General features: G+C 50.4%; 1 protein-coding gene and 1 pseudogene across 3 annotated transcripts in view; both read right to left on the bottom strand.

The window, feature by feature from the left end:
- The window catches only part of EYA2 (EYA transcriptional coactivator and phosphatase 2), a 174,535-nt gene that overhangs the window by 2,404 nt on the left and 149,738 nt on the right, over positions 1 to 22,393 (bottom strand). For 2 of the 3 annotated variants that reach the window (XM_065892972.1, XM_065892973.1), the window contains exons 10-14: positions 15,163 to 15,221; positions 9,729 to 9,889; positions 8,442 to 8,556; positions 6,931 to 7,052; positions 4,869 to 4,969 (exon numbers count right to left, since the gene is read on the bottom strand). In XM_065892972.1, the coding sequence (XP_065749044.1) occupies positions 4,869 to 4,969; positions 6,931 to 7,052; positions 8,442 to 8,556; positions 9,729 to 9,889; positions 15,163 to 15,221 (558 nt within the window). The remainder of the gene's footprint in view (positions 1 to 4,868; positions 4,970 to 6,930; positions 7,053 to 8,441; positions 8,557 to 9,728; positions 9,890 to 15,162; positions 15,222 to 22,393) is intronic. The other variant, XM_065892974.1, reaches the window with a different exon arrangement.
- On the bottom strand, positions 10,681 to 13,272 carry LOC136134591 (small ribosomal subunit protein uS2 pseudogene; annotated as a pseudogene).

Here is a 22,393-nt window from a genome sequence, read left to right as displayed (position 1 = left end):
TAGGATACGCCTACTTGTAATCTTCTGTTTTTAAATTGGAGTATAGTTGTTTTACAATATTGTGTTAGTTCCTACTTCTAATCTTGTTAGGTGAGCAAGTGTTTAAGTCTTCATTACATAGGTTTTCTGCTACCTGCAGTTACAAGATACTGAGCCTTCTCAAGACAGTCACTGACCTTCAGTTATTTACTGAGTGAACAGGGTGCTTGATGAACATATGGCTGCCCCAAGTTCTTGTGGTTGTTCTGCTGCCCCTTGAGGTTCAGTGCCCACAGGGTAGAAACTATACAGGTGTCCTTTTGGTTCCAGGAGCACAACGATCCTTTCCTGCCTCTGGGGGCTCTGCACTTTTGATAGTTGGGTCAGGGAAGGCCTCTCTAGGGGGGTAACATTTAAGCAGGACCCAGAGAACACGAAGGAGGGAGCCATGCAAACGTGTGGGGAGGCAGTTGAGGTAGAAGACAGCAAGTGCAAAGGCCCTGAGGAGGGTTTGAGCTTGAAATGTCATATTCACTGCTGCCTTGCATGGCTCCTGGCACACCCTGGGTGCTTAATAAATATTCGTGGAAGGAATGAAAAGAGGAAGGGAGGGAGGAAAGGCGGGAAGGTGAGTTTCTCAAGCAAAGCCCTCAATGGACACACCTTTTTCTCTTTTGCCCGGAGGAAGCAGAAGACTATCTGACACAGGCAACAGATGCCATCTCTTTAATGCCTTTCAGCTTCCCCACCCTCCCCTCACCCCGGCCAAACCTTTCATTCTCTGCAAAGATGGATGCTGGTTGCCACCTGGCCAATCCAGTCCCTCTTTAAAGAGTGTAATTCATTTTCTCTGGGAGGAGATGAGCAAAGGGGAAGAGACTATCTCAGCCATCTCCCTCCCAGGCCTGGTGGCTCCAGAGCATAGGTAGATTTATCACTTGTGGAGAGGGGGAGACAAATGACCCACTAAACTGGAGATATTAACAACACTGTCAGCTTAAACAGTTGAAGCCCCTCGTCCTGTCGCCGTATTTCATGCTGCTCAGGTGTCCAGTGGCCTGGGCTAATGAGTCCCATCCATCAGGCCGGGAGAGCTGCTGGTGCACAGGGTTTCTCACTAATGGGCTGGGGCTGCTGCTTCAGACACTGCGGGGGTTTTTAGGGAAGCTTGGTGCATGGGGCGTGTGTCCCAGTCTTCTTTGGTGGACTCCACTCTCTTCTGACCAGGTCAGGGGTGCAGACTGACAGTGTTTGAAACTCCTGAGTCCACCTCCTTCCTGCCAGGCATTTGGAGCAAAACACACAGCAGTTTTCACGTACCAGCTGTGTGACCTTAGGTAAATTAATTAACCTGAGTCTCAAACATGTTCCCTATAAAATGAAGTGGAATGGTACCCACTTCGCAGGGGGAGGGGGTTGGAGGATTAAATAAAATGATGATGTCGGTAATAAAGAGTAGTGATTAAGGCCCGGGGTTAAGTAGGGTGCCAGTTACCGCCCTGCCACATGCCAGCTGGGATGGAGACTGCCAGGTGGCTCCCAACATCCTTTCTTCCCTTTTCTCTCAGAAAACGCTTTTTTTTTTTCTTTTGCTAGGAACTTGGTGGCTGAGAATAAAGGGTACATCTCCCAGCTACCTTTGTGGCAAGGTGAGATCATGTGACTCAAATCTGGCCAATGGGGTCTGAGAAGCAGTGATGTTGACCTATAACAGCTGTGCTCTTAAAGGGAAGAGGAGTCCTTCCCCTTTTTCTTCCTGGTGGCTGGAGTGCAGACGTGGGCATGGTGAGGAGCCGTCTTGGACCTTGTGGAAAGAGCAGTACTGGGACTGGCAGAGCAACAAGACAGAAGGGGCCCGGGTCCCGGGTGCTGTCCCAGCTGTCTGGGCAGCTAATGAGAGACGAAGAAAGCTCTCCACTGTTTAAGCTGCTGTCTGGCATCTCTGGCAATGCAAACTCCACAGAACCTGGGCAGCCCTGGCCCCGCTGGAGCCCACCCCATCCACATCCTCAGCCGGGTGCGTCTCCTGTGGACTTTGAGCAAACGAGATTTCGGTGAGTTTTCATGTTATGTGAAAACCGGCATTCTTGTTTTCTTTTTTCTGCTGGCTCCCCAGGAGAGAGAACCCCTGAATTTCTGAAGGTGGATTTAGCCTTCTCCCCTCCCCTGGCCCTGGGGAGTAGTAATCACACAGCTTCAGGCTATTGAGGGCTAACTATGCACGGTTTCTCTGCTGGGCCCCGTGCGCCTGTTCTCGGCAAGTGTGGCAGATTAAAAAGGCAGCTCAGAGAGCGTTGCCATCTGCTGAAGGCCACACAGCCAACAATGGCAGAACTAGGATTTAGAGCAAAATGCGCTCCCCTGGTCACCTGTTTCTGTGAAAGCAGGGTGGCTGTAGGGTGAGGTGAGGGAGGCGCCCGGGACACAGAACTTAAGGAGGCACCTCCATCAGCTCCCCCTCCTCCTGGCCCCCTAGGCGAGAGCGACCCCAGACCAGCAGGTCTCGAAGGAGAAGCCTGCCCGTTAGGGGTGACTTGGCAATTTCTAGGGGTGTGATTTTTGACTGTCGTCCTGATTTGGGGGCACTGCAGGTGGGGGCAGGTCTCCTGCCTCATCCCACACACCTTCCGCCTGAATGACTTGCAGATGTCCTGCCAGATATTTAAGTAAGCACAAACGCGTTCTTAATAACCTGAGTGTAGACCCTTAACTCCACTTTACTCGTCACATATAAATAGAGCATTTTTCTCATGCTTTTAATAAAACCCGACTTTCCCAGGGCTGCAATTACCGTGTCAACTGGGGAAGTCTATTTTATTCAGAGCCTTTCCATGGGTTGCTTCGCAGTCTGGAGCAGTCACGTGACAGCCGCGGCACCTCACTGGCTTTGTGAATGGCCAAGACCGCACACCTGTGTCCCCCTGTGTGTGTCGGCTCACATCCTCAGTGATGGTACGTTTGGGTGTGAGATCTTGTGCTCAGATGTTCACATACTGAAGCACACGTTACTGTGAGTATAAATGACTTTCCCTTATTTCTCTTTGATGTATCATCAGATGTTGATCTCCTGGACATTACGGTTATAAGGAGGTTTTATTATCCATTAGTATTTCATTTCAGGAGAGTAAACGGTCATTTCAAAACATCTGCTACGCCACCCTAAGAAACGTCCTTTGGTGAGAAGGTGGGTGAACGGCAGCCACTGCTCCGGATGTCCCTGTCATTCTCCAGGTGAGAACCGGAGGGCATGTCGGGGGGCGGGGGGGTGCCCGCGGCCATGGGCCTAAGTGGGTTCTCAACCCAACTTTGATAGAAGCAAAGTTGATTTTGATCGCTGTCACATGCTTAGGGCAGAGGGTTTTTTCTATTAGCGCTGAACTTGGAAGAGGGGCTCTAGAATCCCCCCCTTCCATCCCGGCAGTGGGCTTCAAGTAGTCTCACCAGAGACCATGCTCTTGGCCTGGCACCTTGGTCCTGGATTCATGTGATGATTCGCGCTACTGTTTTGGTCATGTCCTGCTGTGTCACCCCTATTAGTTACTTAATATTTTTTCCTCTGAATCAGTTCATTTTTAAAGTTTAAGAAATATGCTTTAAAAAGAAGTGCTCAGGGTAAAGGCTGAAGTCCCTCCGAAGGCCCCAGGCACCTCCCTGACTGCACCTCCTGCCCCTCCCCACTCGCCTGGTGCATCGCGCAGCCGGCAGCCACGCCAGCTCCCTGCAGGACGCTCCAGCCTTCCAACCTCTCAACTTCTTGGTTCCTCTCCGCGCACTCCCACCCTCTGATACTCACTTGGCTCATGCGCCCTCCTCCTCCCGTTTTCGCCAAAGCTCTGGTCATCATCTGACACGCATGTTACACTTAGGGGTCGATTGCTCGTCCCCAGGCTGTGAGCTGAGGGAGGGGTGAGAGCCCTGTGTGCTCTGCTCACTGCAGGCCGCCCAGCGCCTGCAACAGTAGCTGGCACACAGTAGGTGCTCAGCTAATGGAGCCTACACACCAGCTGGAGAGTCGGTGATTAAGCCACCAAGCACACAGGTAATTCTTTCATGACAGGAGGGGATAACGCCCTGGAGAAGGACTAGGGACAGCTGGGGGAGGGAGTCGCAGGCAGGCCTGACTGAGCTGGAGTGGGAGCTGGTGAGAATTCTTCCCTCTGCAAGTGTTGCTGAGGCTGCAAGGATGAGTCCGGGAGAGCTGGGAAAGCGGAGGAGCCCTCCAGGTGGATGGAACAGTAGATGCAACGCCTTCTAAGCACCCCTCTCTCGGGGCCCTCCGTCTTCTCATGAGTTCCATCCGCTGAGACCCCTAAACATTTTTGCATTTCTTTTGAATCTGTTTCTGGGGCGGGAAGGGGGAAACCAAATTACGCTCCGTGACATTAACCATCTGCTTCCCAGGCCTCTCCGGGTGGGGAGTGGCAGGCTCTCTGGGATGCGGTTGACAGGTCCAGATCCAGGGCTTTGGCAGCTGTTTCTTTTCCAAGAACAGAGCTGTGGCCACCAGAAGCCCCCTGCCCCTCTCCTCACGGGCCTGAGATCACAAATGCAGGATTTTCTTTTTCATTAGCTTAATGCTGTCTTTATAACTGGGAAGCGTTCCTGGAACATATGATCGGTAAGCAGTAAATAAAACACACACACAGGCACCAGCCCCCCGGCCAGCCTGCCCTAACGGAGGGTCTCTGGGCTCCCGAGCAGTTGTCCCAGAAACAACGCAGGGCTACCGGGGTGGCAGCCAAAGGCCCGGAGGGGGATTTGCAGGCAATTACTCAGGATGCTTCTGCGATTTCCAAAGGGCAGGGGACGGGCGAGCAAAGAGCCTGGGAAGGAGACAGGCTCAAGAGAGGAGGAAAGAGCAGCCGGAGAGACGGACGGAGAGAATATACCTTTTTCGCCCCCTGCTCCTCTTCCACGCCATCGCCAATCACGATGTAGACGGCTTTTCTGCCGAATCTCTGCATTATCCTCTCAAAGCAGCTCTCCTTCCCTGCAGGCACGGACGAAGGAAAGACACTCGGTGAGGACCCAGGACTGAGGTGACTACTAACCGCTAATCGAGAGTTCACTTTGTACAGCCTTCTTACAAAGGTCTCCTTAAGGACCAGGTATTAATCATTTCATCCTCAAGCAAACTTCGAGGCGTCACTGTCCCCATCCCCATGTGATGGACGACAGTGCAGAGGCACAGAGAGGTTAAGTGGCTTGCCCACGGTGACACAGCAGGAGAGGCAGGGCAGGGGTCTGAAACAAGCCCTGGCGTCTATGCGGCTGTCCGGTGTAGGAGTGATGGGCCCATTATACAGATAAGGACACGAGGCTCTGAGAGGTGCCCTGGACACGATCGGCCCAGGATCCCCAGAGTGAGTTTAGGAAGCAGAGGTGCCAGGATTCACGTGTCCCGAGGGTGGGCAGGCTGGTGACAGAGTGGCCCTCGTGCGACTCGGCTGTTCGTCTTTTTTCTTGCTCCCTGTAGATGACCACCACCTTTTCGTGTTTTCCTTCTTCCCAGTGGCTGGGCAGCAGCGTCAATCCAGGAACCTAAATTCAGGTCTTAGCTCATCCTGTTTCAGCAAGTTTAGTGACCGTGATGATAATGAGAAGAGCCCTAAACAGAACAGCTGTCACTCAGCAGATGCCGGCACGGCACGGAGCAGGCTCGGCGCTTCAACGCCCCGGCAGGATTTCTTAGGCTCGGCCTTACTGACGTTTTGGGCTGGCTAAATTCTCTGCTGCCCTGAGCACTGAAGGATGTTTGTTTAGCAGTATCTCTGGTCTAGAACTTCAGTAAAGGCAAAAACTGCTCTAAGAAAATGCTTCCAAAGTACCTACATTTGTTCTTGCTCCAGAAAAAAAACCAGGTAAACATTTCTAATTAAAAACAACTAGGCTTTGTATTACTATACATGTTTAGGTGATACAAGAAAAAAAAAATTAGCCTCCTCTCCCACAAGAAAAATCAGTATTACGTGCCCTGATGACAAACGATGCTGTTAATTTGTAGTTATTTTGAATTCTCTTATCTGATGAAAGTTCTAAGCCTAAGAAAGGAGATTAGCAAGTATTCAAGAGGTGTTAAAGCAAGGTAACACTAAACTGAGACCGTATCTTTGAAAGAGCATTAAAAAAACAATAGTTATCTGTGTGGTTCAAGGTTAGGTTAGTTAATGGCCATAATTAACTAATTAAAATTAGTTAAATTAAAACCACCTCATGTACCATCCTGGGGCGGGGGGAGGGGAGAACTGTCTTCCTCTGCTTCCTTAGTAATGGACTTTCATGAGTTTTACCTGGGCTCACAGTCACTTAGCTATGGACTACATTTCCCAGCTTCCCTTGCAATTAGTTGTGGCCATGTGACTAACCTGGGTTAATAGGAAGTGAGTAGAAGTAACATGCACCTCTGAGTCTTGGCTTTACAATAATGGATGCCCATTACTCCTTCCTGTTTTCCCCCTTCTCATAAGCTGGAATGACAATATGGCAGAATCTGATTTGACCATGTACATGAGGATAAAATGATAGGGGATGGTGGAAAACTAAAATGGGAAGAACCTGGCTTCCTGGGTGAGTATGAGGACAGAGTCACCCCATCAGCCTGGATCACTCACCTCTGGTCTCTTGACATCTGAGGGAGAAATAAGCTTTGGCCCTGACGTAATTAAGCCCTTGTATGTGGGGTGTGTGTGCGCTACAGCAGCTTTGCAGCTGTCCTAACTAATACACACACTTTGGAAAACTGCAATCCTAACCAATTTCTCTAGAAGCAGAGAAATTGGCATTCTTGTTTTCTTTGGGTCTGTGAGGGTCGTTTGGGGGGAGATTTGTCCATGCCCATGGACAAGCTCTTTAACTTCCCTAGTGTCGTTTTCCTTAAACTTTCCGAACCTGGCAGGCAAAGCTGACCTTACCCTCCCTCCCCGTACCACTCTGAGGTCTGGGCTCCCCTACCTGTCTTGGTTGCACTGTAGATGTTCTCAATAGGAAACACGGAGCCCAGTCCATACAGCAGGACTTTGGCCAGGGCAGGAATTAGTTGAGTGGTGGTGACCAGCACGTTGACACAATTGGGCCTGAGGGCAAAGGAGATGGTGAGTCAGAACTCCAAGGTACCACAAGGCCAGGCCTCCTACCCCTGCAGCTGAGCCTGGAGTCGGTGGGAATTCTGGTGGGGTTTGGAGGGCTCTGGCTAAGTCGTCTTCAGGTGAGGCTAGAGCTCAAGGATCCTCCAGCTATTCCTCTCTTTTAAGCCTGAAGCTGCCTGACACATTGAAATCTAACACAAGTGTAATCGTTTTCCTATTTAAAAAGCAAATGTTAGGGACTTCCCTGGAGGTCCAGTGGTTAAGAATCCGCCTTCCAGTGCAGGGGGTGCGGGATCGATCCCTGGTCAGGGAGGTAAGACCCCACATGCCTCGTGGCCGAAAAACCAAAAAAAAGTAAAACAGAAGCAATATTGTAACAAATTCAATAAAAACTTAAAAAAAAAATGTTGGGCTTCCCTGATGGCTCAGTGGTTAAGAATCCGCCTGCCAATGCAGGGGCCATGGGTTCGAGCCCTGGTCCAGGAGGATCCCACATGCCACGGAGCAACTAAGCCCATGCGCCACAACTACCGAGCCTGTGCTCTGCAACAAGAGAAGCCATCACAACAAGAAGCCCGCACACCGCATCAAAGCCCCGCTCACCACAATTAGAGAAAGCCAGTGCACAGCAACGAAGACCCAACGCAGCCAAAAATATTTTTTTTAATTTACTGCAAGGGCCACACACTAAAGTAGCTGCAGGGACCTATTGGCAATGTGCATGCGTGACATGGAAGTGTAGGACAACAGGGAGACGTGAGGACTGGGGTAAACTGCAGAGCACATGCCAGTTCTGACGTTTTCCAAGATCCTCGAAACCTGCAGCTATGGATTAACTTTCCCAGTCTTTCTTTGGGATAAAGTGTGTATCAAACAAAACACATCAGCAGGATGGATTCAGTTCATGAGCTGCCATTTTGTGACCATTCATCTGTTGGGTCACAAGAATCCTGATGCTGCAGGGGAGTAATTTGTTCTCTGGCCCAGGTGATCTTATTTAAGAGCAAGAGGCAATTTAGTGGGAGGTCTAGAATGAAACTGGGCCCTCCTGACCTCACTAAGAGCCCGCCAGATGATCTGTGTGATCCTATAAAATGGTTTTCACAGGGTGATGTGGGCAAGAGCGGTTGGGACGACAGACCTACGTACAAAGGTCTTTAGCTCTGCGGGCCCCCGATCAGTCTCTGCAACTACCTGCACATCTGAGGGACAAGGTGTCCATGGGGCCTTGTACACCCCCAGCTTTATCAAATGTCTGGAAGGTGTGCAGGGGAGAATTTGGGGGTCCAATTCTCCCAAGTGTGGAAATGGAGGGGCTACCACCCTTCAATGGGAGAAAGTTCAGTGGCGCAAAGGAAAACGGGGGCTCCCACCTACCGGGAATTGATGAGGTTTAGTGCCTTCAGGGAGTGGGTCAGCCAGAGGTCCGTCAGAGCTTCCAGCTCGGCTCTGAGCTGTAGCCATGTCTCTCTTTTGGGAGCTCCTATCAAGCCTATGGACAAAGCAAATAGAAGTCATCGTTGCTGTCATTTCAAAGGGCTGGGGGGAGTAGGGTTAGGGAAGGTGAGTCTAGGTTTCAGATCAGATGACACCCAAGGTCAACTTCAATCCAGTGACCTTAATTTTATTTTGAGATTGACTGGATCAGTCAATGGAGTCGAGTAGCTGCCTACTCAAACCTCTTCCCTTGACCGGCCAGGAGCTGGTTAGAGACCTTGTGATAATGAGAAACATCCCCAGATGCCTCCTGGGTGGGGAGGAGGCGGCATCACCTGTTAAGAGCCAGCGGCCTAGAGAATTCCAGAAACAGCGATCGCGGGCCTGGTCACTGCGGAGCCAACCCTGCCTTCAGCCCCTCCAGGCTTCCGTTCAGTGTGGCAGCCAGTGCTCTCCTGCCACCGAAGCTGGTGGCTTTCACCTTGCCTACACAGTAGAGTCACCAGGGAGCTCTGTGGGTCCTGATGCCAAGCAGCGGCCAGGCCAGGAACTGGAAACTCCTCAAGGGGTTCCGATATGAGCCAAGTCTGAGAACCGGTGTTTCCACAAACCGCCCGGGGATCTTGTTAAAAACGCAGGTCTGGCTCAGTCACCTGGGGAGGGGCCTGAGCGTCTACACTTCTAACAAGCTCCCAGGTTATGCTCACGTGGCCGCTCCCGTCTGAGTAGTGACGGCTGAAGCCGGTGGCCCTCGAATTCCAGTGAGCCTCAGAAGCACCTGGAGGGCAAGTTAAGCCACAGAGCGCCGGGCCCACCTCAGAGCTTCAGGTGCGACAGGTCTGAGGTGGGGCCAGAGAATCTGCATTTCCAGCGAGTCCCCAGGTGATGCTGCTGGTCCCAGGACCACACGTGGAGAACCACGGCGGGGCTGGGGGGCGCAATCATGGGCAAGATGCTCCATCCCGTTCTCAGCTTCCCAGCCCCGCCCCGCCCCCCTAAAGTGAGGATAAGGAAATCTTAGTGCCCTCTTCCAGAGGGCGTCACAAGGGTGACGCTGAGTGAGCTAGGACTTATAATAAGCCTCTCGGAGCGGTACCTGGCACAGGGCAGGTGGGATGCGAGTGACAGCATCCATCATTGATGAATTTCCCTTGGTCCAGGGGTTGCGCCCGGAGCACAGGCAGACCCTCTGACCGCTGTGGACGACCCTCTCCCCGACCCACTCACCGCCGACGTTGTTCCTGTAGGTGTTGTACATCTCCTTCACTCGCCGGTAGCGGAAGGCCAGCTTCCTCATCCAGTCCACGCCGCCGTGCACGCCAGAGCCCAGGCACAAGTTGGCCCCCGGGGCCGAACTGTGGAAGCCATCAGCAGAGAAGTTGTAGGTGCTGGGGAGACGGGAGAGGGCAGGGGGTGGGAGAAGAGACAGTGTTAATGTCGGGGAGGTGGGAGCTCTTCACCAGGAGACCCACGGGGTGGGGTCTGGGGCACCCACGATGTCCCTGAACGTTCGAGGGTGCCGTGGGTATGTGCATTCTGGGGAAGCAGGATCATGGTTTTTATTAACTTCCCAAACAATGGTGGCATCCTTTGCTCTTGCCTAGTCAGCATCCATTCTCCTTTCTTTTGGTATCAAAGAGCATCTGTATTTTGGGGGGGCAGCCATTCTGTCCCCTGCATGCAGTGGCCAAGCTGGGGAAAGCCTCCCTCTCTCCCCCTTCAGAGTCTGAAGCTGGAAGGCAACTCCAAAAAATGGTTGGCCTTGGTTCATCCAGAGAGAAGCGTCCAGAAGAAATGCCAGTTAGTTTCTGCCACTCTGATCCCCACACCTGCTCTGCTTCACATGCCCCATAAGCCCTGACTGCTGACCTTTTCCTCCTATTCTGTGAGCATCTCTGTATCTTTCTACAGACATTCCCTATGTTGGGGACTCCCCTGGCAGTCCAGTGGTTAAGACTCTGCGCTCCCAATGCAGGGGGCATGGGTTCAATCCCTGGTCCAAGAAATAAGATCCTGCATGCCGCAGGGTGTGGCCAGCAAAAAAAAAAAAAAAAAAAAGAAAAGAAATTCCCTATATGGTAATTTTTTTATCTGTTAAATTAAGCAGAGTAGATTCCTGGTGCTTTGCAGACATAACCGTCCATCAGCATGAAGCGTGGTCTGGGGACGAGTCAGAGTGTCATGTGAGGTTAATGACAGAAGCGGCAGCTGGGAACCAGAAGGGGAAAGCGTGGGCGATCGACCACCTACAGCAGCTAGAGCGTGAGAACGAAAGCCCTAGCTCTCCACGGAACACCATTTTCTTTCCCTCCACTGGAAGCTTGGTACAGGTTTGCAAAACCACAGGCCGTTGCAAGGCAAAACCAGAGCGTGACAAGGGATGTGTGGACCAAAAACTTCAAAAGTGAAAGTCTCTTCCAACAGAAAAAGCCTGGGGGGAGCAGGTCAGCGTGGTATACCACGGCCTCTTGGGGGGTGGGTTCAGCTGACTTTTTTTCCTCTTTGCGTTATTTTACTGTTTCTGGATTTTCTGTGATGAGTTTAAGGGTGGAGAAAGATACTGTATTTTTTAAAAAGATGTGATGCGCTAGGGATGAAACAACACTAGGAAATTGTATCTTAGGTATCCCTGGTTTAACGCCACTGCTGCAGCAGATAAAAGGGAATTTGGAAAGTGTGAAGCGCTGGGTCATTCTCCCTGCGGGCCACGTTATGTCCTGATGCCCATGTGCTGTCCCGCACCATTCTGTGCCTGGGGCTCAGCCTGACAGCCTGAATATCGAACTGGTGACAACAAAACCCCTGCAGGATCCACAGAAACGCCTTGAGTGATGCCTCAAACTCAACAGACGATTTCACCACGTGGGCTCCACTGGGGCAGGTGGGCCAGGAGGGCACTGACCCAGGTGACTTAATCCCAAAGGCCTCAAACGTAGACTCTGGCATTCCCCCCAGAGCAGGCTGGGTAGACAGTCACAGAGAGATACCAACAGGCTGACAGAAGTTCTTTAGATGTCTTCAAATTTTTGCCCATATGTCCATAAACACACACACACATCCACCTGGGTCGTTTTTCACAGACATTTGTGTGAGTGTGCGTGTGTATAAAATTGGAAGCAAGTAACTCATAATGTCAGAAAGTGGTGAGTTGGAGATGGTGGGAACAGGGATGATCGTAGTTTCTTCTCTGCTCTTTACTGAATTACTCAAGTTTAAAAGTTGGGGACTTCCCTGGCGGTCCAGTGGTTAGGACTCTGCGCTTTCACTGCCGAGGGCAAGGGTTCAATCCCTGGTTGGGGAACTAAGAACCCGCGTGCCTCGTGGCGTGGCCAAAATACAATAATACAATAAAATAAAAATATAGGTTGTGTGTAATTAACTTGTTTGACCACTAGCTTGACATCGTGGTATTTGACACCATAACTTCTGAGATCTTGAGAAGGTTATTAAAAAACAATTAAAAAGATACATGGAGAATAAGATATGATTGTTCTAATAACTTGTTTGCAATGATAACCTCCTCTTCCCACGAAAGATGCCAGTGGGTTTATTACACAGACATGTTGCTGCTGCTTTCTTCTCAGTCCCTCCCTTGGGTGGCGGTGACCAGGGGCTAAAGAGAAATAAAATATCCCCAACTAGTAAAAGGGAGCAGACAACATCTAATCGTAGGGGCAGAGAGCCATTTAGCAAGGATTACTCACTGTGCTGGGCACTTTTCTAGCACGTTCTTATCCTGACGAGAAAGGGGCTATGTGACTTTATCCCATCACGGCCCCTCATTTCCAGAAGCCACACTTTAAATTGACACGTGTTCCTTCCTCTGTACTGTCAAGGTTCCCATCTTGCTAGAGAATGTCTTCTGCTTTTTCTTTTTTAAAGGAATTTTATTTTCCATCAACCTCATTTCCATTTTCTGTTTAAGAGTCTTTGGAAGAACAGCTTCGGACCACTCAGTGGTTGTGCCTCCCCAACCAGTGGCCTGAACTCCGCAGTCTTCAGTAGGGAGCCACCGGCCAGGCACAGAGGGCATCTGTGAGCCTTCAGACTGGTCTGCGACCTCGGGTTGAGTGGCAGTGAACTTGGGAGCTGGAGCATCCATTCACCCCGACGTTGCTCCAGGGTTACAGCCTTTTCAGCAGCGGCCTGCTCTTCCTTTTCAGCCTCTTCTGGATCCCCGTAGAAGCAGAGATCAGGCATGACCTCCCCAGGTGCTCACGGGAGATGGTACCACTCATGCGCAGGACATCCCAGGCCAGCATCCACCGTGTCAGACCCGCTGGGGAAGCTCCCTTGTTGTTGTAGGAACGGCACAGAGGACAGTCTGCTACACACAGCAACGGTAGGCAGGTTAACACAAGAGCCTCTGGGAGAGGCTGGTGGTCAGCGCTGGAATCGGTAACCACCAGAAGTCGTGGCGCCTGGAAGGCTGCCTGGATCTGGTAAGTGAAGTTTCCAGGAGTGAAACAGCCAGAAATAGGAGTAGCTCCGGCGGCAGCGACAAACTTCAGCACAGCTCACCGGTCAGTCTTCTGGAGGACGTGACACTGACATTGGCTGGGTTTTCAGTGGCAACCATGGCACAAGCTGCCGGCAGAAGCTTCTCCCCTGTTCTCTTCAGACTTATGATGTAGATGCTATCACTTTTCCTTCTGCAGATGGACCGATCCATTTGGAAGTCAAGGCTGGTGTCTCCTAACTGGGTTCCTGCTGCAAAGAATTTGAGGACATCCTCCTTTTTCACTTGCAGGACATCAAGGACTCTGGCCATTGTGGAAATTTCCCTTTAAGTAATGATGGGAATCTAGAACAATGCCTTATGGACCCCTCCCTGAGTAGTGCAGAAAGGCTAGAGAATTTATTCTTGAAAAAGAACACTGACTCTGTAAACTCCGGATACGTGGGGAGATGCCTGGATGTTCTGCTAAGAGGTAGAGGGCAGGGAAGGGTGTCCGTGAATCCTGCCTCACCCATTTACCAGCTGTGTGAGGTTGGGCAGGTTACTGAACCTCTCTGTGCCTCCCATTCCCCAAGTGTAAAACAATGATGATGATAAGAGCAACTATTTCCTAGGGTAACTGTGAAGATGCAGTGAGTTAAGTCACATAGAGCAACTGGAACAGGGCATGGTGCAAAGTCAGGGCGTTACCACTGTTGGTTTTTACTGTTAACTGAAAACAAAACAAACCAAAACAAGGGGCATTTGATAGTTGTTGCCTAGCACACAGTAGGTGCTTAATAGATATTTCTTGAATGAACAAATGGGGAATTTGGCTTCTAGTGGGAAAAAAACACCCTTGGATTGTGGATTCTTGAAATGAGGTACCAAACAACTCAGCATGAATCAGGGTTCAGAGGGACATAGCTCTAAATTCCAAGCCAGCCAACTACAGGGGAAACAATAAAAACAGAACACTGGCTACTCACTGCCTTGAAAGGGAGAGTGGTTCCCTGGGATGACTTCATGAAAAGGACACAATTAGCCTTGACCTGGGGTTTATTTACTCCACAAATTAAGCAGTCCTGGCTGGCAGTGGAGCCGTGCTCCTTGCCAAGGCCTGACTGCAGAAGGGATTTTCTGAATGGCTAATTAAAATGAAGCAGGCGATGCCCAGCTATCACTTCTAACTGTGCTGGGCTTTGAAAAGACTTGCAGGGCTCAGGAACAGAAACGTTGATTTCTTTTTTTTGTGTAAGTTGGAAGACACACCTAGGCAGCAAACATTAAGTTACCACGAATGGCTCATAGGCAAAACGTTATTTGGTCTCATAATATTTTTGATGGGCCTAGAAGCGTTGAATAGTGATAATTTTGATAAGCACAGCTTAATAACTAGGGTTCCGTTTTTATAATGGGCAGGCTTGGAACATTCCAGCCACATTCTTCTGAAAGCTGTCTCACTTTGAGCAGCTGGGTACCTTATTTCTGGAATTCATGTCCTAGGAGTGTTTTCCCCTAGAAATCAGACATACCGCTTACTCACTCAAATATTTTTTTGAGTGTCGACTATATCAGTTTTACATTAAATAACGTATGTATGTTAGTGAGTGTAGTCAAACCTTGATAAAAGGTTTACCGGACTCTTCATGGTGGTGATTCTGGGAGACAAGATCACAGGTGGTGTGTAATATTTTTTACAATGTGCATGCATTACTTTAGTAAAGCAGGGAAAAACCCACAGAGAGAGAAACATAAGCAGAGTCACAGAGGATCCGCAGGAAGCTCAGCCTCAGTGATTCGGGATGATGCAGAGCAGGCTGCAGGGTGGGGGGCAGGGTTGTGTTTTTTTTTTTTTTTTTTTTGGTACGCGGGCCTCCTCTCACTGTTGTGGCCTCTCCCGCCGCGGAGCACAGGCTCTGGATGCGCAGGCTCAGCGGCCACGGCTCATGGGCCCAGCCGCTCCGCGGCACACGGGATCCCCCCGGACCGGGGCACGAACCCGTGTCCCCTGCATCGGCAGGCGGACTCTCAACCACTGCGCCACCAGGGAAGCCCAGGGTTGTGATTTTGGAGTTCAGAGAAACACCGGTCCCAGCTCGGGCTGAGGGCAGGCCACCTTGCCCTGATAACTAGCCCGTCCCTCCTCTCTGCTTCCTAGTGAAAGGCAAGCTTGATAACCAATCAAAAGGGGCATTTTTGATTGACTCCCCAAATTCCTACCTTAAATCTTGCCCATTGTCATCGGATGAGACATCGTCCACGTGGATCTGGTCACAGTCCTGTAGAGAATTTGGCAAGAAGAGAAAAAGGGAGAAATGTGACTGGTGAAGCTGACGCAGCCTTTAAGAGTTGGTTTCATAAGCTGAGGGGTGAAGGAGCACTGAACTGGGAGTCAGAGTCCTGAATTCTAGTCCAAACTTTGCCACTGAAGGTCAGGTGACCTTGGGCTAAGTCTCATCCTCTTTTGCCTTTGGCTATAAGGGGTGGTGGTGACCGTATAATTTATCATGCAAACCCAGATAATTTTGCAATGTAAACGGGGCTGCTATCAACGTTATATTAGGAGGACAGGCACAAAACAGGACCTATCTCCCTCTGCCCCCAGGTACACTAGGACCTATGGTTACCATGGCCATACGGTGGAAGCCTTTCACTATTCAAAGTGTTTCCTCTGCTTGGAATGCTCTTCTGCTTTCATCTCCTTAGTGAACCTTGGATTCTTCAAGCATTAGCTTCAGGAGGTACCCCCTGCCCAAGTCCCCCTCTGTGTCCCATGATCTGTGACCATCATTTATCAAGCATTACTACGTGCCATTCAATGGACTCCAATAACATGCTACTTTCCACCACCCATACATCTCTCAGTTCTCTTTGGAGAAATACCGTAACACATGGGAGTTAAGACAGAGGGGAAGGGATGATGTAGGTGGGCACATGACCCAGGTTCAACCAATCAGAGAGACCCAGGGTCCCTCTGGCCACAGTGATGACTTCAGAGATGAGTGTGTGGCCTCAGCTGGACCAATGAGAACCAGCCCTGGGACTTTTGGGAAAGAGGAGCTCTCCTTTCCCTAAGGCTGCTGGATGGTGAGATGAAGCCTGGGGCTGTTAGAGGAAAGTAGGTCTGGGAGTTGGAGAGAGGGAGGAGGCCCTGATCAGATCACACTGTTTGCTCCTCTGGATCCAGCCACAACTGAGACAAGGCCACCCTGATTACCATGGCAGGCTGAATGACAGCCCCGCAAAACAGCCCCGTCCTAATCTCAGGAAACGTATACAGAAAAAGGAACTTTGCAGATGTGATTAAGTTAAAAGATCTTGAGATGGGGAGATTATCCTGGATTTTCCAGGTGGACCCCAAATGTAATTACAAGGGTCCTTGTAAGTAAGAGGCAGAGGGGTATTTGACGACAGAGAGGAGAAGGGAACTGGAGTGAGGTGCTTTGAAAATGAAGGCGGAGGCCGCAAGCCAAGAAATACAGGCGGCCACCAGAAGCCGAGAATGGCGAAGAAACATATTCTCCCTTCAAAGCCTCCAGAAGAAACCAGCTCTGCCAACATCTTCAGCCCAGTGAAATTGATTTTGGACATTGATCTCCAGAACTGTGTTGTTTTAAGCCACCAAGTGTGTGGTAATTTGGTACAGCAGCCGGAGGAGACGAATACACGGACTTTTCCATTTAAGTGAGTGGAGATGGATTTCTGTCATTTTGCAACCAAGAGGCAAGTGATGCAACAGCTCCCAAGGAAGCCTGTGAACTCTGCCTCCACCAGAAGGTCCATTCAGATGATCGGTCCATAAGGCAAAAATCGTGAGCACGCTGTGTCTGCCCCCCGACGGTACTGGTTAGAGCTCAGGCTCTGGAATCGGATCACCTGGGCTTGGATCCTGGATCCAACCACTTGAGCAAGTGACTTAACCACCCCAAACCTCAGAGATCAGTTTGGCAAATGGAGATAATAACAGAACCTGCTTCACAAGGTTGACGAGAGGAGAAGGGTCTGGCTACATAAATGTTAGTTTTGATTATTGTGTTAAGATTTGTCAACATCCACGTTTTGGTTTGCAAGACAATTTCAGGGGGCAGAGACTGCTAGAGAGAGGGAGATGCACGTGGAACTTTGACCTTGGCCTCTGAGAGAAAAACTGCTTGTAACATCTCTGTGCCCTTGATGGGAGGAGAGAAGCTGGGGAAAAAAATGGTGTTGTCAACATTTTGAGCAGATCTCTTTTTACACAAGGAAGAGGCTTGAGTTTATCTCTGAGAACAAGAGTTTTGCTGGGGGATGATGGGACCACCTTCCCTCCATCACTTTTTAAAGATATACAGGGATAACTTAGTTGTTATGGAGATGCGGGGGTAGAGCAGGTGGGGACAGTGGCATCTGGGGCAGCCTGGGCTGCTCTGTGGGTATCAAGGTTGGAACCTGGAAGAAGGGGTGGTGTGGCCGCTGATCCCTCTCTGGCCCCCCTGAATGAGCTCTGGACTGGAAGGCGGTTTGCTGGATCCTCTGGATTGGAAAGAGGTTTGTTTCCAGAGTCCCTGGCACACTTTGCCCACAGCTCTGTGGCAGTGACGAAGTAGGACTCAGGGTCCTGCTACACGGCACCTCACGTGTCTGTGGGCCTGGCACAGCGCCCAGGCGTGGGCAACGGTGTGCTCTGACAGGTCTGACAGCAGGGAGGTCTACCCAGAGGCTTCCTAGGGGTCAGCCATGGGCAAATGGTAGCCAGAGCAGAGGGCAAAGAACATGGCAGATGCTCAGTGGTGACCCCAACTGAGAAACTCCTTGGATAGCACTGGAAAAAAACTAGGTGGGGGGCCCTGAGTGACCATCCTTGAGTGAGAGGACATCTGGTTTACACCTAAAGCTTTCCTGCTGTGTTCCGTATTTCCTTTCTTTCCATGCACCCAGGATTCTGATGTCTTGGTGGTATAATTGATCCCCCTCCCTGAGAGGGTGTGTCCTTTCCTAAATAGCTGAGCACGATGGGACGCCCCAACTGGAAGAGCCGATAGTCACATTATCTAATACAGTAGAGGTTAGCCGCGTGTGGTTCTTTACAGTTAGATTCAATTAAAATTAAACAGAATAGAAAATTCCGTTCCTTAGGCCTAGTTCAAGTGCTCGAGAGCCAAATGGAGCCAATGGCTACCATACTGGATGGTGCACGTTTTCCATCATCGTAGAACATTCTATGGGACAGTGCAGCTCTGGAGGGATAAAGAAACGAGGTTGACAATTTCTCTGCTGTGTTGATAGGTTCAATTAAGGAAGAGCTTGCAAGCTGGCCTGGAGACATATCTCATTTAGCCCCAAATGTGCTTAAAACATTAAAACTTTTTGGAACAAGAGCCGTCTCGCTCTCTCCCCCCTTTCCTCCGTCCCTTCTCGCTCTTCTTGTTCTCCCTCTCTCTCTGTCTCTAGATTTTCAGCTACTTTGAGAATTTACACGCTCTGGCGACGCAGGGCTTGCATTCGTCTATCCTGAGAATCCTTAGCCTTGAGGCCCCTCTGCAGCCTCTACTGGGTTTTCCTCACTTTACCTTACCTGCTTACTTGGCCCCTGTGGGCATCCTAGTTTGAAACCTCTGATCCAGAGCGATCTCATATACATGGAAGGATCCCAGGGCCAGCAATCCTAACAGGTTAATGAAAACTGTATTTAAAAGCCAGTGCTGACTTTGGAGACCCAGGCACCGAGGAAAAATTAATAGCAGATTTCCCCCCAGTCCATTGCTTTGCCTGAAATTGGAAAAACACCTCCCCGTGGTCCCCAGGCCTCCCCTCAAGCTTGAAAGCTGCTCTGGGGGGTCACCAGGGCTCAGGCCTCTGGGCAGGGTTCCCTGTGCTTTCCCTGATATCAGGGGAAAGGTATGTGGGGAGGCTCTGTTTTTCTCATTTGCGAGGGGATTGTCGGGGGTGCTAAAGTGTGACAACAGTAGCGATCACATTTCGGGCTTAATAAAATACCATGACGCTCAGCTAGACACTACCTCATACTCCACCAGCTGACCTGGATTGAGTTACCCGCTGAGCCAGCACCGAGGGGAGTGGGACAAAGCGGAGGACACGAAGATGGGGCTGGGCCCTGGGGGAAGAGGATCATGTGCCCCTCAACTGTGCTGCATGGGGGGCAGGCCTCTCAAAGGATGCCAGCCTCTCACGGCCCAGGGTGCTTCTGGCCTCTCTGGACTCAGAGCGTGACTATCACGGGGGGGGGGGGGGGTGTGTCTGAGCGGGACTACCCGCCCAAGACAGAGGATGGGTTCCTGTGGCCTTGGCATTGGTGAGGTGCAGTGGGGCTGAGGAATTGACACTTTCTGACCCAGAGAAACAACTGCAAAGAGTCTCGTGCAAGGATGTCCAGCATCCCAGTGAGAAACTGGAAACCCCTGCAGTTCCCTCGATTGGATCATGGTGGAACGAACTGTGGTATATCCATTCAGGGGATTCCTACCCAGCAGCTCAGAAGAAAGAGGGAGATCGTTATGTTAGCACATGGAAATGTTTCCAAGACATCCTACAGTGCAAAAAGCAGCAGACGTCCAGTATCACACATGTCGATATTTATAAAAACCAATTAAAAACAAGGTGATATATATAAATGTACCCATATACATAAATGGAAATAGAAAGATCTGGATGCTCACACGTCCGACTGGGAACAGTAATTCCATCTGGGAAGGCACTGGCGTTGGGTTAGTGGTCAAAGGAGGCTTTAACCTTTCTGAAATGCTTTCTTTCCTTTCCTTCCTTTCTCCCTCCCTGTTTCCTTCCTTCCCTCCTTCCTTCCTTTACAAGGAGAATACGGACATATATCGCTTTTGAAAAATAAAGTATCTCCCTGGGGAGGAGAGGAGAAAGCAGGATCTAACACTGGAGGACAGAGGCCAGCGATATATAGCCTCTGACTGGCTCCCAATATGCCGGGCTGTGTGCTTAGCATTTCACATAGATTAACGGGGATACCACTGTCATTCATCTTACACAGGAGAAGATGAGGCGAGAGAAATACAGGAACAGGTCTGTCATGAGCTGAATCGTGTCCCCTCAAAAGATGTTGCAGTCCTAACCCCAGTACCTGGGAATGTGACCTTATTTGGAAAGAGGGTCTTCACTGATGATCGAGTGAAGATGGGGTCGTGAGGGTGGGTCCTAATCCAGTATGACTGATGTCCTGATACAAAAGGGAAATCCGGACACAGAGACAGATATGCACACAGGGAGAACATCACGTGACCGTGAGGGCAGAGGTGGGGTGATAGGTCTACAAGCCAAGGAATGTCTCGGAGAAGGCAGGAGAGAGGGGCAAGGAGCAGATTCTCCCTCAGAGCCTTCAGAAGGAGCCACCCCTGCCGACATCTTGATCTTGAACTTCTGGTCTCAAGACCTGCAGGGACAGGAAGTTTCTGTTGTTTAAGTCACCCAGTCTGGGTACTTGGTTACCCCAGAAAACTTCCGAGGCCATAAAATGAAGGCGAGGAGGAGCCCAGGAGGCTGTGTGCCTCCAGAGCCTGTTCTGGCAAAGATCCATCCATCCTAAGACTAACTTATAAAAATGCCTCCGGTGGGCCCGGAACAGCATCAGAGCATGCTTGGGTCAAGAGAGGGGAGGTTTCGGGACTAACCTGACTCTTGTCCTCAAGGTACTTCTTGTGTCCCCGGAAAAGAGAGGCTCCTCTGCTGCTCCCACCATGGTCCAAGCCATCATTACCTGCCACCTACACCAGAGGGTGGCAAACTAAGACCTGGGGGCTAAATCTGGCCTGCCCGCTGTTTGTGTAAATAAAGTTTTATTGGAACACAGCCATGCTCATTCATTTACATACTGCCTAGGGCTGATTTTGTCCTACAACAGGAGAACTGAGTCGTTGAGACAGAGACAGCCTGCGCCGCAGAGCTTAAAATATGTACTCTCTGGCTCCTTACAGAAAAAGTTAACTGAGCCCTGACTCAGACTATTACAGTCACCTCCTCACTCTGCCTGCTTCTACCCTGTCCACCCCACATCTTGCCAGCCTAGTCTCCATCCAGCAGCCAGAGGGATCCTGCTAAACCTTAAGTCACATCCTGTCCCTCCCCTGCCCAAAACCCCATAATGGCTCCCACCTCCCTCCAAGTGAAAACACAGTCCTCACCATGACTCGCGCCCCACTTGTCTGCGCACCCTCCCACTCATCACTCTCCCGCCACCATCTCCCACCCCTCTCTCACTGCACTGCATACACAGCAGCCCCTGCTAGTCCTTCAACAACCCTCATGCTCTTGCCCCAGGGCCTTTGCATTTACTGTTCCTTCTGTTTTGAATGCTTTTCCCTCCTCTTTCCATCTATCAAAAGACTGCGAAGGTTTGTTGATGTCACTGCCTTTGTAAAAACTGCCCCAACTCTACGCCATGTCAGGACAAATGTTTCTGTGCTTCCATACTTCGTGAGGCCTGTAGGGTTAATCTAGGCCTGATATAATGGCCGATTTCTTCTTTCATCTGCTAAACTGGGAAACCCTAAAGGTAGTGCTTTTTTTTTTTTTTAAATTTAAACTGTTTTTTGCAAGGTCAGAGAGTACAGCAGTTAAGAGCACACACTCTGGGATCTGGGTCAAATTCTGACTCTGCTTACCAACAGAATGGACTTGGACAAGGTACTAATCTTCGTGACTCTCAACTTCCTTGTCTGTAACTGAGCTATAGAATGGTACTGCCCACATAGGGTTTTGTAAGGATTGAATAAATCAATACAGGTAAAGCATTTTGAAAAGTCCCTCGCCCACAGAAAATGCCACATACACGTTTGCCTTAATTATCACTAGTATTACTGTTTTGAATTCCATAGGCCCGAACTGAATTGAGTTCACCACCAAAAGAGGTTCATGGATGGTCAGCTCTGCTAATGAAGCAATTTAGAAGCAAAGCAGGACATTGCAGCCTTCAGTCCAAATTCCAAAGACACGTCAGGATGCTACACGTGAATGCATCTCAGGAAGCGGGGCGGAAGAGAACTAGGGTAGAGACATTCAGTTTCACACGTCCCTGATGTTGTAGCTGGCCTTCAAATGCCCATCCCTGGGCTCCAGGGCCAGCCCCACTGTTCCCTAGGTGTGTGATCTTGGGAAAGTGACTAGACACCTGTGAGTCTTCAGTTTTTTTTTGTAATAAACTTTTTTTGGGGGGGGCTGCATCGGGTCTTCACTGCTGCACGCGGGCTTTCTCTAGTTGCAGCGAGCGGGGGCTACTCTTCATTGTGGTGCACGGGCTTCTCTTGTTGCGGAGCACGGGCTCTAGGCGCATGGGCTTCAGTAGTTGTGGTTCGCGGGCTCTAGAGCGCAGGCTCAGTAGTTGTGGCGCATGGGCTTAGTTGCTCCGTGGCATGTGGGATCTTCCCGGACCAGAGATCAAACCCGTGTCCCCTGCACTGGCAGGTGGATTCTTAACCACTGTGCCACCAGG

Source organism: Phocoena phocoena, chromosome 15 (genome assembly GCF_963924675.1).
Source record: "Phocoena phocoena chromosome 15, mPhoPho1.1, whole genome shotgun sequence".
Taxonomy (NCBI): Eukaryota; Metazoa; Chordata; class Mammalia; order Artiodactyla; family Phocoenidae; genus Phocoena; species Phocoena phocoena.
This window is presented reverse-complemented; position numbering and strand designations above follow the sequence as displayed.